Genomic DNA, 19239 nt, shown 5'->3' on the forward strand with positions numbered 1-19239 from the left:
GAAAGTTATGACCAAAACAAGTTTCCACAAAATCTGACCAGCTGTCACACGTGTGACTGAGGCCTCACTCGTGCGAGTGAGCCCTCACACGCGCGGTTGACCCTCAAAAGTGTGGTCACTCGTACGAGTGACCTGTCACTCGTGTGGGAGCTGAAGAACAGCTCCAGCACGCTGTTTACCGCGTTTTTGGCCCAAAGACTCGAATTTTGCAAGTTCTAACACCAAAACCACTTCAAATACATCATATAACAACTATATAACATATATCTAACATCAATTAAGCATAACAAACACATTTCATGAAGATTCAAGCCCAAAATTACACTTTTAAACTCATAAACCCAAAACCCAAATTTGACAAGATTAAAGTATGAAATCAAAGCACAAACCTGAGAATAGTGATTACTATGATGTTAGAATTCAATCTCTAAAGCCACACAATCCAATTTCAAGCATAAATTAAATAGGGTTTCAAGGGAGTGAGAGTTTAGGTACGGAGTATAATTTGGAAGCTTCAAGAAAATAAGAGAAGTAGCTGACTTCTTGCTTTTATATGTAGGTTAAATACAATACCCCATCACACACGGGTATTTACCAGTTGTCTGATATCTTTCGTACTTCGTTAGGAGGCCCTAACGGAGTCCAAATTCAACAAACGAACCTGTTCTGTGACCCTTATCACAAACTGGTCTCAACTAAACAACCAAATAATTATAAACATATAATTATTAAAATCACTAATTACACCATACCCAAGGGTACAATGGTCATTTCAACTAGCCCCAAAACGCGGGTGTTACAAATCTACCCTCCTTAAAAGAGATTCCGTCCTTGGAATCGGGTCAACTATGCTCAATAAACCCAAAAATTGTTACTCGAACCGCCAAAACACACGGTTAACTTTATCGATCTTATCCCCAATACCGACGATATCCACCACAACTGCATAGGAAAATGAGATTCTTGACGTCAATACACCCCCGATACAAAATAACTTGTCACAATCTTCATCGATCAACGTCCGTTAATCCACTTAAGCCCACAAATTACACGATCAAGTCAAATAATCAGAGTTAAATTCATGTTTCTTCGCCATTCCGTATCATAAATTTCACGATCTGTCATCCAATTGAACTCTTTATACATTTCACTTTTCCCAATTATCCAAAGCTTAGGCAATAGAATTAGTTATCATACTAAAATCTATACCTATGTCCACGAAATTGTCTCGTAAGTCAACATAACTTCACAGGTTATTCGTCTCATATCCAGTCACATCACAATCCAATATAGCACAGGTCGCCTAATTTTCCTTGAGCTTCACAGAAATTCTGTATGATTTATCACAATATACTTCTGTTGGCCAGACACAAGCATATTATCCTAAATCATACCTTCATTCTGAGTTGCTCGAAACAGAAAAATTCTACTTGTCTCATTCACTAACTTATGTCCAATCAATCTCCTCAATAAGCATCGGTAATTAATTTAACTACTTTATGACTAATCAATCACAACATCTGTCCAATCACAGTTATTTAAACATTATCCATCGAATGTTCAAATATAGTCTACTAACATCACTACACATCCAACAAGCATAGGAAATACCGTCATAACAATCATACTCATGCCACTATCCAACAACTTCATGTCGTCCAAAAATCCACTACACAAACATACTCAACGCATCTCTATCCAAGTCACGGTTCTCAATCCCAAAAAAAAAAAATCAACCTAAAGGTCACCCTTACCCCCACAAAGCACACAAAGGTCGCAACCAAACATACCACAACATAATGCAACAAAATAATTCTTACACTACTATCAAGATCTACTAATCTAACACACATATATATACACACAATCATATACATGTATATAACTAAACAATACGAGGATTTTGAAGCATACCTGTATTCACATCATATTCAACATCTGCATCTGCAACTGCAACCATCTGATAAGCTCTTGATGTTGCCTTAGGTGGATTCTTTCTTTTCTGCCCAACTGGAGAACCAGAAGATCCACCTACCGATCCCTACTACGCTCCTGGCCCCGCCCCAGAACCTGATCCTCTTACATACGGACACTGAGCTGACCTATGCCCCACTTGATGACATTTCCAACATACATCCTCTTGGAACGAACACATCTGAATCTCGTGCCCCACAATACCACATCTCAAACATCTTTTGGTTAAATCTGAACAAGGACCACTATGAGATGATCTGCAACTATAACACCAAGAATTCTGACTTGATATGTTAGATACCAGGGTGAAGATGGGATGCAGGATGATATGTTTGACAAGTCGAAACTCTGATGTCGCGTCTTTTGTTACTATTGTCGTTGTTTTAATGTAACACCCAGTTTTTAATATATGTAATGGACTTTAAATAAATGATATGATGTAAATAAAATATAGTGCAAGTGTCTTTTATATATATGTATCAGATTTAATAAACAGGTTTCCGCTGTGACTTAAAAAAAATCAGGGGTGTTATAAGTTATATATATATATATATTAATATATATACAACAACAACAAACCCAATCCCGCATGTGCGGGGTATGGGGGAGGTGAGACGTAGGCAATCCTTCCTATATCCTAGAATAAAGAGAAGTCATTTCTCCAACCCGAGTGAAACACTCCAAAAGTGGGGAAAGTCCTCCCTCTCTATGTTCGACGGATAAAGAGATTGCTTCCAAGGGGACCTCCGGCCCATATATATATATATATATATATATATATAGGGGCAGGATCAATGGGGAAGTAACCAATCGGGGGGAAGCGGGGTGATGATGTAGCGTGAGGGTACGAAATAGTATTATTTTTAATACAAAATACTACAAAATATGACACAAGTTTTATTAATTTACGGATGGGATATACCTAAACCTTGCTACAACACTATAGGCAGTGTACCTAATCGTAGAGTAGTGTAGTTTTTAGTAAGTCCGGTTCGTTCCACAGGGAGCTGGTGATACTTACTATATTTTTAACAACTATATTTATACAAAATATATATAATTATATAAGTAGTAATATTATTATAAAAGGGGGGTTTTACCGTTTAATGACCGGTTTGTCGATTCTATATTTTAAGCGCAAAGATAAATGACGATAATTAAAGTGCGTAAAATAATGACAATAAATAAAATGACAGTAAATAAAATTGCGAGTAATAAAATGACAGTAAATAAAGATACGATGAGAAATACAATAAAAGAATTATACTTATTTAAACTTCCGTAATCATGATGTTTGACGTGTTGATTTTAATTTATTACCATGGGTTAATTGTCCTTTGTCCTGGTTTATTTGATACGTCTATCTGGTTTTTGTCCATAATAGTCCATCGGTCATAAATATAAAGTGCGAGTGTCCTCGTCAAATTACCCTTATACCCGAAGTCAAATATTCCAACTAATTAAGGATTTAAACTGTGACGCAGTTATCACTTCTGTCAACAATTACACCAGTTATCACTGTATGTAATCTACCCCTGTTTTGATTAGATATGAATATTAATTTACCCACTTGATCAGTTTGAATAATCAATTACCCAACCCGAATAATTAATTAAATGATTATAATAGATTCCATATGAACGTCACTAAATAGGACAACCATAATCATTATTAATTATTAGGATAATTAATTTGAAGATAGGTTCGACAGACTCCAATGAGTTGTCACTCAATTAGACAATACCCCCCATCTATTAATAGTCAATAGTCCAATTTCCACAAGTGTCGGTCTTTTGCCCAAACCTTAATTATGGTACAAAGCCCAATTACCCAATTTTAGTAATTAGCCCAACATCATGATTACTTCGTTTTAAATAAGCATAATAATAACTTAGCTACGAGACATTAAATTAAAAAGGAAAGACATAACTTACAGTGGGTATTAATATCGTAGTATTACACGGACAGAGTCTTGACTTAAAACCCGTAAATCATTTGTTACAATACTAAACTAAATCATAATTATTAAAATTATAATTAAAATTATAATTATTTATTTATGTTATATGTTTACAGAGAAGGAAAAGAAAAAGATGTGTTTGAGTTCGTGCATAAACTGCCTTTTTATAGGCATTTGGCCAGATTTTTACTGCCATGCGACTCGCATGGGTTTATGCCTATTTGCCATGCGACTCGCATGGCCACGCTGGACAGCTCACATATCTTTTGTCTTCTTGTTAGTCGACATATTTATTAAATATATATAAAATATAAATAATTTTAATAATTATTTATATATTATATTATATTTATGTGCATAGTAGACTAGATATTTTTGGTCCATTGCGTCGGGCGTTTCTTCTTGGCTCGGGTCCCGGTTCCGGATTTTCGGACGTCCTTTCGTACTATTTTATATCGTGTACTTTGCGTTCCGCAACTTGTACTCTTGTCATTTTTAGACGTTCTTCATCAATAATTTGAACCTTTTTAATTGTATCTTGTACTTTTGAGCTTTTTGGACCTTTTTGTCTTCAATTTGTCGAATCTGCCTTTTGTCTTCGCACTTATTTAATATAAACGAATATCACTTGAAAATGGAACAATTGCAACTAAAATCTTGTCTTTCTTGGGGGATAATGCTATGAAATATATGTTCCTTTTTAGCCTTATCAATATCCCCACACTTGAGCGTTGCTTGTCCTCAAGCAATATAGTCTTGAAATACTATAATACATCACACGAATCACTTCTTTATTCTTCACACTTTGTACATCAGTGATTTTGATAGAGCGGTATAAACAATGATATTAACAATAGAACCATGGTTAAAGGTGGGTGTGTCATCCACAGTTGCCTTGGGTTTAGGTCAACGACACTTGCAATCAAATAGCCGATTTACTTTCGGTTTCCAAAGCAAAGTGCACATTTAAAAGGCGGTTTACAGTCCCACATGAATATAAAAATGTAGATCCTTTAGGAAATTGGATCTTTATGAAAACATTTGATCTTTTTAAAAATTCAAGCTAGATTTTACCCTAGACAAGTTTTCTGATTTGACCCACCATCGGTGTTGCAAAATATATTTGTGGATCAATATTTTGGCTAAAAACATTTAGGTTCGTGTAATCCACTGCTATCCCTGTATCGGAAAGCACACATCCAATTTACTTGTTCCGTATATTACCTTTCGGTAAACTACCGTCCGGTTGTAAAGGAAAGCGATGAACAAGAAACTGTTAAGGCAATGTCCCATGACATGCAGATGATTATGGTCTTTTGACGTGTCGGATGCTAGTACTATCCTTGGTAGGAGCAATAGTAAAGATCATCCTATGATTTTTCGGTCTGGCACAAGGTCCTGTCTCCGACCATGCTATGCAACCACCGTTCTTACGGTTGACACCCGATTTGGTTCAGGTGACCTAATGAATTCCAGGTGAATTCCTAGGATTTTACGTTCAATGGTGATGAACGCATTGAAAATGGGTTTTCAGAAAACAAATCGGTTTGTATTTTTGATCAAAATATTTTCTCGTTCAAGCTCGAGTTTAGATATCATTGAATTCCATGAGTTTGAATTCTCAATCTTTAAGGTCAATCTCTAGGATTGAATAATATCAGTCTTAAAAGCTGATTTTTAATCTTTAAGGAGATTATCCTTTCTGGGGATCTGATTCATTAGTCTTATCAAGCTAATTTGCACGGTGCCTCCCCATTGTACGAGATAAATCCTTCTCATGGTTAGGATAAATCTGACCACATGGCGACCCTGTTTGATGCTGAGGTCCGTGGATTTCCTGCTGATTTTAGAGATGACTTTTCTAGATTTTTCGTCAACCTACAGCTGGTCTGGACGACAAATTCTTGACCTAAATCAAGAAGCGCGTGTCTTTTTCGGAAGACTTTACTTCCTTTTAATGATGGAATTGATTCATCGTGTAGATCCATCTTTCTTTAAAATATATTACAGTAAACCGGGTAAAACTGATTAGTATCGTCCAAAGCAAAAGTACCTGCAATAATTCTTATACAAAAATGTGATAGATAGTTTTTAATTGAATAACTTGGTACATTCTCCCCACACTTAGCTTTTATTTATTCTTTTCTTTGCTTTTTTATTCTCTTCTATCCCATTTTAAATGAATTCAAGCGTTTTGGGTTGTTTCTCAATTTATGTCCTTTTCGAGGTAACGATAATTTCGGTATTATCACCTAGTTTTCACCGTTCATAAATATGTATAAACATGATTTTAAATTCATTTAGTTGAAAATTTTTCAAATTTTCAGAAAATTTGGCAAATAAACTAAGTGCAAACCCGAGAGAATTTATAACCCTATATCCCCACACTTGAGATCATGCAATGCCCTCATTTGCATGAAATCAGACTATAATTATAAATTCATGAGGGTGATTAGCGTAGAAAAGTGATTAAAAATACCGAGTTTGCAAACATATTGTTATTTCACATTTGATTTTTTGCGTCTTGTCAAAATCAGTAGCTTTTGCTGAACTTCATGACAGTCTTTGAAAGTGCGCTGTTTTACCCTGTTGTGTACATAACATAAAATACAAACATATATATACATATTTTTGAAGTTTGGTATATAACCCCACGTTCAAAAATTTATAAAACATAGTATTTTTTGGCATACTTTAAATCAATAAAATTAAAAATAATGATAACAAAATTTTTCGTCCCGCCCTCGGGTAAAGCAATTTCGGCTCAACGACCTAGTCTTTAACTCACGACGAATTTTAGAAATCATTTTTTAAACTTAATGAATTAAAGTAAATTTTGTTTTTAAATATCACACAAAACTTAAAAGCATATTAATTTCATATAAGACCTACAAAACAAAAATTCAGAATGGAGGGAGAAAACTAGTTCTTTAGTGTCTGCTAGCGGAAAAGACCAATCGGGTTCCATTCTCGGAACTACACGAGAACAGAACAACTAACTCTAGATAGCATTTTCTTTTTAGAACATTTGAATCTCCCCACACTTAGGTAGCTGTGGTGTCGAAATTGTGATTAACTTTATCGTCAATTTCTCTTGGTCCATAATCAACTTGCCTATCTGTGACTTTTTCTTTAAGCCAGTGCCCGGCTTCTTCCGTAATATCCCATAATTCAACTAGCTTCGCCCTTTCTTTAGGCGACAGATTGGATACTAACCGGTTACATAACTTAAAGTTCCCCTTGGTTCTAGCTTCGCGAATCCGTTTAATAAGTTTCTTCATTGAACTATTAATAACGAGATCATTTAATTTCGTATCAACAACGGGGTTCTTTGTTATCATGTCATCATTAGGTGTTACTTCATTTTCCCCACACTTAGGCGTTTCATTATTATTAAGCACTACCGTTGGAGTTGGTAAAACAACATGGTTGTTACCAATCGTTTTTGCTGGTTCAATGGTTTTGGTTGGTGGAGATTTAGACTTTCGAATCATAAAGGTGATCGATTTGTTACCACTACTAAGTGTCATTCTTCCATTTCCTACATCAAATAACGCCCCGGTGGACGCAAAGAATGGTCGACCTAAAATTAGAGGAATGTTTAGGTCCTCTTCTATGTCAATGACAATGAATTCGACTAGAAAGGTTAAATTACCTACTTGAATGGGTAGGTTGTCAGCAATTCCAACTGGGTGCTTAATGGTTTGATCAAAGAGTCGAACACTCATATCCGTTGGACTTAACTTACCTACACCTAATCTCTTATATAAGGAAAGAGGCATAACACTTACACTTGCACCTAAATCTGCTAGTGCATCATACATGACACAATCACTAAGTAGACAAGGAACAATAAATTCACCCGGATCACCTACCCTAGGTGGAGGTTTTGGTGGAACTGTCTTCACCGGGTTTATATTTACGGCTTTTGTTTCTTGCACTTTCTTATTCTTTTTCTTCTTCTTCTTTCCAGAGGTATCACAATCTTTATTACCTATCACTTGCTCATACTCAACTCCTTTTCTTGGAAACGGGATGGGTGGTTTGTATGGTGCCACCATTGGCTTTACATACTCGGGTGGTGGTGGTGTAACTTCTTCATTGTTACTCTCATCTAAAACCTTCCCATCTTCTGGTGCTGGTTTTTCAGAATTCGTTGAAACCATATTAACATTCTCATTCCGAGGATTTATTTCAGTATTACTCGGTAGCTTTCCTTGTTCCCTCTCACTCATCATGCTAGCAAGAGTACCTACGTGTTTTTCTAGATTCAAAATGGAAGCTTGTTGAGTTCTTAATGACTGATCAAATCTCTCGTTCGTTTGGGTTTGAGATGTAATGAATTGTGTTTGAGATTCAATCAGCTTTGCCATCATTTCTTCTAGATTTGGCTTTTTCTCTTCGGGTTGTTGTGGTGGTTTATACAAGCTAGGTCTTTGTTGATTGAAAGTGTTGTTTTGAGTCGGTTGGTTATTCGGACCTTGTTGGTTATACCAGTTATTTTCGGGTCCTTTTGGATTGTAAAGAATGTTTTGATTTCGATTTAAGTTTAGCCTTGGCGGTTGATAATTATTTTGATAATTATTTCCCGGCCTTTGGTTCATATAGGAAACATTCTCTCGTTGTTCCATCGTTGGTTCAATGTGACAATCTTTCAATAAGTGTGGTCCACCGCATTGCTCACAACTGATTCGTATTGCGTGAATATCTTTATTCATCTTTTCCATTCGTCTTTCGAAAGCATCTATTTTTGCGGAAACGGAATCAAAGTCATGGCTAGAATCGGCTCTAGCCACTTTAGATGAACGAAAAATATCTTTTTCTTGGTGCCACTCATGCGAGTGGGAGGCTGTGTTATCAATAATTTTGTAAGCTTCAGTTGCGGTTTTCTTCATAATGGAACCACCAGCTGTTATGTCGATGTCTTTTCGTGTAGCAACGTTGACACCTTGGTAGAATATTTGTACTATTTGGTAAGTGTCTAAACCATGTTGAGGACATCCTCTCAACATCCTTCCGAATCTTGTCCACGCCTCATATAATGTTTCATTTGGCTTTTGCGCGAACGTAACAATTTCTCCTTGAAGTCTCACGGCTTTAGATGCCGGAAAGAATTGTTTAAGAAATTTTTCAACTAAAACATCCCATGTGTCAATCGCCCCTTCAGGTAACGATTCTAACCAATCTTTGGCTTCTCCCTTTAAAGTCCAGGGAAACAACATGAGATAGATCTGCTCATCCTCAACTTCTCGGATTTTGAATAGTGCACAAATTCTTTTAAACGTACGAAGGTGTTCGTTAGGATCTTCATTCGGTGCACCACTGATTTGGCATTGGTTAGTTACCATGTGTAGAATTTGTCCTTTGATTTCATAATCTGGCGCATTAACTTCTGGCTTAATAATGGCGTGACCTTGGCCCGTGCGTGTGGCTCTCATTCGATCTTCCATACTTAGAAGTTCCAGATTTTTCATAATTGAATTTGTTGAATACGAATCACTAGAAGATTCTGATTTAATGGTTTTTGGCTCAGGAGGAATAATTAGTGGTTCTGGATCTTGGAATTGTCCCTGAATATTCTCCGGATTCTCAATTGTGAGGTCGGGTTCAAAAGATGGATTATCGGAAATTTGAGTTGGAGTTCTTGTTCGACTAGATGACGATTCTAAAGAAAAATCAACGGTGACAATATTTGCTAGATGTCTTGATCGAGTTACAGGTGGTGAACGTATGACCGGCGGCGAACGTCTTGCTCGGTGCATTCACTGAATATCCTATTAGTTTTTAAAAAAGAAAGAAAAATTATATAAGTTATCCAATCAATAGACTTTTCTGATTTTGCCCACGTTTCGAATAGCCAAAAGATGCAGCAGAGGGGCAGGATTCGTTTGGTCTCAATATAATTGAGTACTGTTTGGCTCCAATAACCCGGTCCACGTACAAATCCAACTATTACTACGAACCAGAAAATTTTGATGTCTATCAATTTAACCACTTAAAATAAATTTTCGTAATTTTAAGAAATTTAGAGAAGAAGTAGAAAAAATTCTAAGTCCTAAAAACTAGAATGACGAGAAATAAGAGAGAAAAAGATTGCGCGTCGAAAAGTGTCGAAAAATGAAAAAGACGAAGAGTGGTTTGTAAACACGCGGTTAATCCAACCTTATAACGATCACTATCTTAAAATTAAAGCTACAAATGGAGATCACTAATTGGAATTGTAATTGATACATAGGTAAAAGGCGTCGAAAAATACGAAATAAGAAAATAGCACGAAAAATGGCGTCGCAAAATTTTAAGGCACCTAAATCTTAGTCTAAAGAAAAAGCACTTAAGGGATTTTACGGCAAAACTAAAAATTCTAGAAGTAAAAATAACTATGGCAAAACTAAACTTAATACTAAAAGTTGCGAATATAGTCTAAAAATCTAAAGGTAATAAAACTAAAAAAAATTTTTTTTTTTTATAGACAAAATCTTAAAAATATATTTTTTTTAATAATTTTTTTTTTTTTTACGTTTTTTTTTGTTTTTTTTTTTTTACGTTTTTTTTTTTTTTTTTTTTTACGTTTTTGTTTTTTTTTTTTTTTTTTTTTTTGCAAATATAAATTCAAAATATAGCGTTTTAGTGCTCCCCGGCAGCGGCGCCAAAAACTTGATGATGTAGCGTGAGGGTACGAAATAGTATTATTTTTAATACAAAATACTACAAAATATGACACAAGTTTTATTAATTTACGGATGGGATATACCTAAACCTTGCTACAACACTATAGGCAGTGTACCTAATCGTAGAGTAGTGTAGTTTTTAGTAAGTCCGGTTCGTTCCACAGGGAGCTGGTGATACTTACTATATTTTTAACAACTATATTTATACAAAATATATATAATTATATAAGTAGTAATATTATTATAAAAGGGGGGTTTTACCGTTTAATGACCGGTTTGTCGATTCTATATTTTAAGCGCAAAGATAAATGACGATAATTAAAGTGCGTAAAATAATGACAATAAATAAAATGACAGTAAATAAAATTGCGAGTAATAAAATGACAGTAAATAAAGATACGATGAGAAATACAATAAAAGAATTATACTTATTTAAACTTCCGTAATCATGATGTTTGACGTGTTGATTTTAATTTATTACCATGGGTTAATTGTCCTTTGTCCTGGTTTATTTGATACGTCTATCTGGTTTTTGTCCATAATAGTCCATCGGTCATAAATATAAAGTGCGAGTGTCCTCGTCAAATTACCCTTATACCCGAAGTCAAATATTCCAACTAATTAAGGATTTAAACTGTGACGCAGTTATCACTTCTGTCAACAATTACACCAGTTATCACTGTATGTAATCTACCCCTGTTTTGATTAGATATGAATATTAATTTACCCACTTGATCAGTTTGAATAATCAATTACCCAACCCGAATAATTAATTAAATGATTATAATAGATTCCATATGAACGTCACTAAATAGGACAACCATAATCATTATTAATTATTAGGATAATTAATTTGAAGATAGGTTCGACAGACTCCAATGAGTTGTCACTCAATTAGACAATACCCCCCATCTATTAATAGTCAATAGTCCAATTTCCACAAGTGTCGGTCTTTTTCCCAAACCTTAATTATGGTACAAAGCCCAATTACCCAATTTTAGTAATTAGCCCAACATCATGATTACTTCGTTTTAAATAAGCATAATAATAACTTAGCTACGAGACATTAAATTAAAAAGGAAAGACATAACTTACAGTGGGTATTAATATCGTAGTATTACACGGGCAGAGTCTTGACTTAAAACCCGTAAATCATTTGTTACAATACTAAACTAAATCATAATTATTAAAATTATAATTAAAATTATAATTATTTATTTATGTTATATGTTTACAGAGAAGGAAAAGAAAAAGATGTGTTTGAGTTCGTGCATAAACTGCCTTTTTATAGGCATTTGGCCAGATTTTTACTGCCATGCGACTCGCATGGGTTTATGCCTATTTGCCATGCGACTCGCATGGCCACGCTGGACAGCTCACATATCTTTTGTCTTCTTGTTCGTCGACATATTTATTAAATATATATAAAATATAAATAATTTTAATAATTATTTATATATTATATTATATTTATGTGCATAGTAGACTAGATATTTTTGGTCCATTGCGTCGGGCGTTTCTTCTTGGCTCGGGTCCCTGTTCCGGATTTTCGGACGTCCTTTCGTACTATTTTATATCGTGTACTTTGCGTTCCGCAACTTGTACTCTTGTCATTTTTAGACGTTCTTCATCAATAATTTGAACCTTTTTAATTGTATCTTGTACTTTTGAGCTTTTTGGACCTTTTTGTCTTCAATTTGTCGAATCTGCCTTTTGTCTTCGCACTTATTTAATATAAACGAATATCACTTGAAAATGGAACAATTGCAACTAAAATCTTGTCTTTCTTGGGGGATAATGCTATGAAATATATGTTCCTTTTTAGCCTTATCACGGGGGGAAGCAAAAAATTTTTTTTTTTCGTTTTTTTGAAATTTTTTTTTTCCGGCATCAAGATCACACAAAAATATGAACATTTAGAAGAGACACTTCGTGATGAATATTATTATTTAGGCAGGAAAACGATCGACAAAAATAACATTCAAGATAATATTGTTCGTGAAGAATATGAACGTTTTTTTTTTTTTTTTTTCATGTTTTGTGAAGTAAAAATTTAGCCCGATTTAGAGTTTAGGGTTTAGGGTTTGGTGTTTTGGGTTTATGGAATAAACCCAAAACACCAAACCCTAAACCCTAAACCCTAAACCGTTCGTGTTAAAAACTCAATCTAAATCCTAAATCTAAACCCTAAATCTAAACCCTAAATTTCTAAACCCTAATATCTAAACCCTATAAACTCTAATATCTAAACCCCAATAGCTAAAACCTCAAAATACGCTCGAAAAACACGATAATTGTTATATATTACTTCTTCGAGCATTTTCCCGTCAAAATGAAAACATTTATCACAAAGTATCTCTACTAAATGTTCATATTTTCAGCTCATATATAATGTTCGTGAACAATGTTTTTTCAAAAAATGAAAAAAAAAAATTTGCTTCCCCCCGATTGGTTACTTCCCTCTTGATCCTACCACTATATATATATATATATATATATATATATATATATATATATATATATATATATATATATATATATATATATATATATATATATATATATATGGTAGGATCAAGGGGGAAGTAACCAAGCCGGGGGAAGCAAAAAATTTTTTTTTTTTTCCGTTTTTTGAAAAAATTTTGTTCACGACATTATAGATTGGATGAAAATATAAACATTTAATAAAGACACTTTGTGATAAATGATTTTATTTTAGCGAAAAAATGCTCGAAGAATTAATATATAACAATTATGGTGTTTTTCAAGCGCATGTTGAGGTTTTAGATATTAGGGTTTAGATATTAAGGTTTAGAAATTTAGGGTTTAGAGGTTAGATTTAGGGTTTAGATTTAGGATTTAGATTGAGTTTTTAACACGAACGGTTTAGAGTTGGTTTAGAGTTTAGAGTTTAGGGTTTAGGGTTTGGGGTTTAGGGTTTTGGGTTTAGGGACTAAACCAAAACCCTAAACCCTAAACTCTAAATCGGGTTAAATTTTACTTCACAAAACATGAAAAAAAACGTTAACATTCTTCAAGAACAATATTATCTTGAATGTTATTTTTGTCGATCGTTTTCCCGCCTAAATAATAACATTCATCACGAAGTGTCTTTTTTAAATGTTCATATTTTCATCCAATCTATTAAGTTCGTGAACAAAGTTTTTTCAAAAAACGAAAAAAAAAAAATTGCTTCCCCCCACTTTTCCCCGATTGGTTACTTCCCCATTGATCCTGCCCCTATATATATATATATATATATATATATATATATATATATATATATATATATATATATATATATATATATATATATATATATATATATATATATATATATACACATATCCAAATGACATATAATCAGCAGAAATAAGTACCAAAGAGACCGGAAATTGGTACTAGAAAAGCTCAGCTTCTTAGATAAAACAACTACGGAATGAAGGAACATAGCATAACTTGATGCTTATCATTGGTTCTAATTATGTGTGAGAAAGAACCTCGCAATGCTTCATTGTTGTATCCAGAGACCTAAACTGGAAGGATTTAAACAACTCTAACACTTGATTTAAGGATTGAGAACCATTTGACAACAAGCAAACAAAGGCCAAACCTTCAACCTAAAGCAATAACGAATTTTTATTCGGTACAAGTAAAAATATAGAGATGTGATTCGTTTAAATATATACATTTATACGTAAAGCAATAAAAAATTACTGAGTTCTTTGTCAGACTTACCTATGATTGTTGCGGAAAAGTATAAGGTAAACAGGATGGTCAATAGAGATATTAAACAGCTGCTTCACTATGTATGCACACAAAGAAATCTTGAAAGAATGAACATCAGAAGATAGGTTATGTAATCATTCAGATAAAAGTAGTCCTTTAAGATGGATACCAAGTGGCCAATGGGTTATCAATCTAGTATAAACATTATATAACATCTCCACCAAGTTGCAACATATTTTATATATAGGAAAGCCTATATACAGCTATACACGTAAATAGTGCATCTTTGTATAAAATCATCTGTACATGTTTTATGTAGAATATAGAAAACCCCGTAGGTTGTATTGTATTATTCATCAACTATATATAGATTTTACAATGATACATTCTAACCCTAATGGACCGAGCCCATCTACACAATTGGGCTGGACCTATACTAATATCATCTACATATTCTAATACTCCCCCGCAGTTTGAGCGGGAGGAAATACATACGCTTAAACTGAAACGCAAATACATGGACTAACGACACAAACATTAATAAAATAAAATATAAACAATGTCTTCATGTGTCTTCATATTGGAGCTTGGATAATCTTGTATGTTGCAACTTCACATTTCTTCGCCTTAATTAAGTAAATTTGTACATAAGTGATTGAAGAAAATTTGTAAAGTAAATAAAGAAAACATAGAAGGTTGATTGGATTAGAAACAAATTAAAATCAGAATAAGGTAAGGAAAGAAAGAATATAGAAAAGGAAAGAAATCAACGAAAGAAAATGAAAGATGATAGGAAAAATTAAAAAGATACGTATTATTATTTTTATTTATTTTTTGACTAAAGAACCAATAAAGGGAGTTTATTTATGGAAAGAATTCAGAGAATTAAAAGTGAAATTAGAAAAGAAAAGATGATTTGATGAAGACAAGATTTAGAACTAAATTAGATTTTTAAGAAAGGAAAGATTGAAACGTAAATTTTAGAAATTGAAAGGAGATGGGAAATATATATATATTTTTTTCATTTGAATTACCAAATAACAAAAAAACGAAAAAAACAATCTATCCCTTCTATACATTAAAAGATTATTTTTAAAAAGAGCTGGTAGAGACACGAGAATGATAATTACCGGTAGTGAATAGGTTGATCCGTAAGCATAGGAGAAAATAAAGGAATATGGAGTATAATATTTACAATTGTTGCAATAGACCATAGGAATCTAATTGAAGTAAAGAAGGTGATCGAATAAAGCAGAAGTGGCAATAACAATGGGTCGAACCTATTATCTAACAAACTCATGTGGTTTGTAAGTATTGGTTTTTATGACAATGTAATGGTTTCAATGATCATGTAATGACAATGCTAATGTAATGGCAATCTTATTATGTTTAGTGATCTATTTTGACTTCATAGTTTGGGTTTTATTGTTGAACCATTTATCCAATATAGTGTGCAAAAGTAGATGTAAAACAAGCAAAACTCTATTTGCAGGTCCCAAATTCCAGCAACTTTTTCCATAACTTTTGCCTTTTGAATCTAAAACAAACAAATCAAAACATCATTCGGGTATAAATGTACTAGATAAAAAATGGTCAAAAAGTACCCAATATCAGGCATGCCAAAAGTTAAAGTATGCATAACAAATGGTCAAAAAGTAACTATATACATAACAAAAGTTAAAGTATGCAGGGTTCAAAACATACTTTAAATAGATTATATGCCATTCATTCAAAATATATAACTGAAATATTGTTTACAAAAGCCCACTTTGCCATTCTGCTATCATAACATTACATACAAAAGACAAGCTAATTAGTAATAAAAACAAAAGACTAGCTAACTAGATAGATCAACAGAAGGCAACATACAAAAGACTAGCTAAATAGTAGAGATACAAAAGACTAGCTACATACAAGTCATAACCACACCTACACATGAGATCCAGCAGCTGTATTAGATGCACCAACACCAGACTGAGCACCACTTGGCCTGCCATCTTTCCTTGGCCTTCCAACAGGTTTAGATACCTTAACAGGTTTGTCCTTTGGAACATTTTTGCAGCCTCTTTTGTTATGCCCTTCTTCATGACATAGTTGACATGTCATAACAACACCTGTTTTTGGTATTCTAACTCCACTACCACCTTCATGTGCAGCTCTTCTCCTCTTTCTTTTAGGCATTCCAGGCTTTTTTTTAGGTTGTGGTGGTAGGGGTTTGTTCAAGTTATTTGGAACCCAACATGATATTCCATCAACTGGTCTAAGATATGTACTGTATGTCCCAATATACATATCTTTTCTGAACCATGCTGGAATATAATCTTCTGGAGACTTACCCATAGCAAAAATAGCTGAACAAGCATGGGGACATGGTAAACCAGATAATTGCCACATCCTACAACTACAAGTTCTCATTTTTTCATCAACTTTAAAAGCTTCAGACTTTTGCCTCACTTCAAATTCATAACCACCTGAAAAATGTGTAGTCCAGAACCTACAAATAAGACAATATTAGTCAAAACTAGTCAAAATTAGTCAAAATTAGTAATCTTAATCAAAATAAATAAAATTATTTGTGTGTTTACCTGATGATCTTTATTAATTTCAAGTCTTCTCATAATATTTGGGGCTATATCACCAACCCATTCCTGACCAAGTCTTCTCATTACATTCATTCTTTCCATCACAATAACCCTAATTGATTCTAACATTGTTATTATGGGCTTATGTCTACATGTTAGGATCACCGAGTTAAAACATTCACTAAAACCATTTTCTACTGCTTCACACCCTCTGTTTGTTCAAAGAAAGCCCTTGACCAACTTTTTGGATTTCTCTCAATTAAGTAAGTAGCTGCATTTCACTGCTTCTATTAACCCTTTATGTTGATCAGACATAAGGGTTATTCCAACACCACCATTAATTTCCAAATCACCTGCTAGAAGCTCAAGGAACCATGTCCAGTTATCTTTGTTTTCCACACTCACAACAGCCCAAGCAATAGGGTAAATATGGTTATTTCCATCTCTTCCAATTGCAGTCAACAACTCTCCTTGATTAGGTTTTTTCAAAAAACAACCATCTAAAGCTATTATCCTCCTACAACCTCTCTTCCAACCTTTTTTCAGTCCATTTAAACACACATAAAACCTATCAAAATATACTTTTTCATCACGGTTTTGAGTTACTCCAATTTTAACTGTTGATCCTGGGTTGCTGGTTAACAATTCATCACCATAAGACCTTAACAGGGCATAATGTTGTTGTATGGACTTATCATACTCGGATAATGCCCATGTCTTTGCCTTACTACACTGATTGGGGGTAACTGTGCATTTATACTTTTTAAGAACCAAATCAGTAATGTCCACTAATCTAATATTTGGATTTGCCCTAATTTTGTCACCAAACTCTTTCCCTATCCACTTGTAATTTATTAAGCTTCCAAACCTAAAACTTCTAACACAAGTATGTTCATCAACTAAGGATACAATCTGGAATGAATCTTCAGTTTTTATCTTTCTACCAAAGCACCTCCAAGAACATTTTGGTTCATCACCCTTACCCACACTAGGATACCTGTTGTACTTCCTTTTTTACCTATTTATCAGTTATAATAAAAGACAATTAATATATATACACGTAAGATAATTACATTAATATAATACAGTAAAAACATAGAGTACCTGCATCTGGATTTTTCAATCTAGGTGGTCTTTGGCCACACTTTGCAATGACTTCCTTTTCACTACTCCTATGGTACCATAATGAGAAACCATTTGCTAGGGCATAATACGTTAAACAATCCTTAAACTGTTTTGCATTAACATACTTCTCACTCAATATTGGTTTCTTCATTCTCCAATTGGTTTTGTCATCGTGGATTGGAAAGTTTTCAACTGCTACAATAGCTTTAAAAGGATCACTAACTTGTTCATCACCATTTAACTTCCTCAAAAGTTCATCCATAAACTCCTCATGCTCATCCACTACATCTATCATACAGTTTTCATTTTTAACATTATTTGATCTTGCTTGGACACCTAACTTTGGCTTAGGTTGTGGTTTTGGCATTTTTTTGGCATTTGCCTTCAAAGTTCTAAGTTCCTTTAACTCTTCCTCACATTCTTGTAACATCCCGTTTCCCCGTACACGTCTAAAGGTACATACTTAATCATTGGTACGTTTGTAACTCGTTAGTTTTTGCGTAAATGTATAGATATATGTGTAGTTATATATAGATATATACTTGATAATGTGTGCTTATACAAGTTATACATGGGTTTTGTTAGCATTAAGTCTTGTGAGACTATTGTTGAAGGCTAGGTGAATATAGGAAGCGGGTTTGGAATGTACAAATTAAATAACATCGAAAATTGTTTAAGGTGAACGAGTTGTTCAGATGCAGCCTTAAGCCGCGCCGCGACAAAGGGGTCCGCGCCGCGGCATATAAAGCAATTCCAGATCAAAAAGTGGGTTAAAAGGGGGCTTTTTTCCTTCGATACGTCGCGCCGCGGCATCTCTGCTGTTCTGACTCCGATTTTTACTCAATTTAAAAGGGTTTTAGGGGTAATTTGGTCTTTTTGCGTGTTGATCAAATTGGAGCATTAAATCACAGCCACTTATTCATTTAATTCAATTTCTTTTCTCTTTTCTTTCCATTTTCTCTCCCAAAACTTAAAAGCCCATTTGTGTTCAAGTGAGATTTGAGAGTGGAGAATTGTGAATCAAACCTTGGAGCAAGAATTAAAGTTGTTGCTTGTGTCTCTAGCTACGCGTTGATAGTCTCGGTAAGTTCTAACTCTAATTTTTTTAGTTTTAATTGGTTAATGGTTAGGGTTTTGGTTACTAGAGATTTGGGTGACCCATTTGAGGGTAAAATGGGTGAATTTGGGTTATGTTGTTGTA

General features: G+C 33.9%; 1 protein-coding gene across 1 annotated transcript; it reads right to left on the bottom strand.

The window, feature by feature from the left end:
- Positions 1-16260: 16260 nt before the first annotated feature.
- On the bottom strand, positions 16261-18468 carry LOC139890429 (uncharacterized). Its single transcript, XM_071873309.1, has 4 exons — positions 18018-18468; positions 17858-17931; positions 17209-17756; positions 16261-16825 (listed from the first exon to the last, which is right to left on the bottom strand). Exons 1-4 carry the CDS (start codon positions 18466-18468, stop codon positions 16261-16263), a joined length of 1638 nt encoding a protein of 545 aa, XP_071729410.1.
- Between the last annotated feature and the right edge of the window lie 771 nt (positions 18469-19239).

This window comes from Rutidosis leptorrhynchoides, chromosome 2 (assembly GCF_046630445.1).
Source record: "Rutidosis leptorrhynchoides isolate AG116_Rl617_1_P2 chromosome 2, CSIRO_AGI_Rlap_v1, whole genome shotgun sequence".
Lineage (NCBI taxonomy): Eukaryota > Viridiplantae > Streptophyta > Magnoliopsida > Asterales > Asteraceae > Rutidosis > Rutidosis leptorrhynchoides.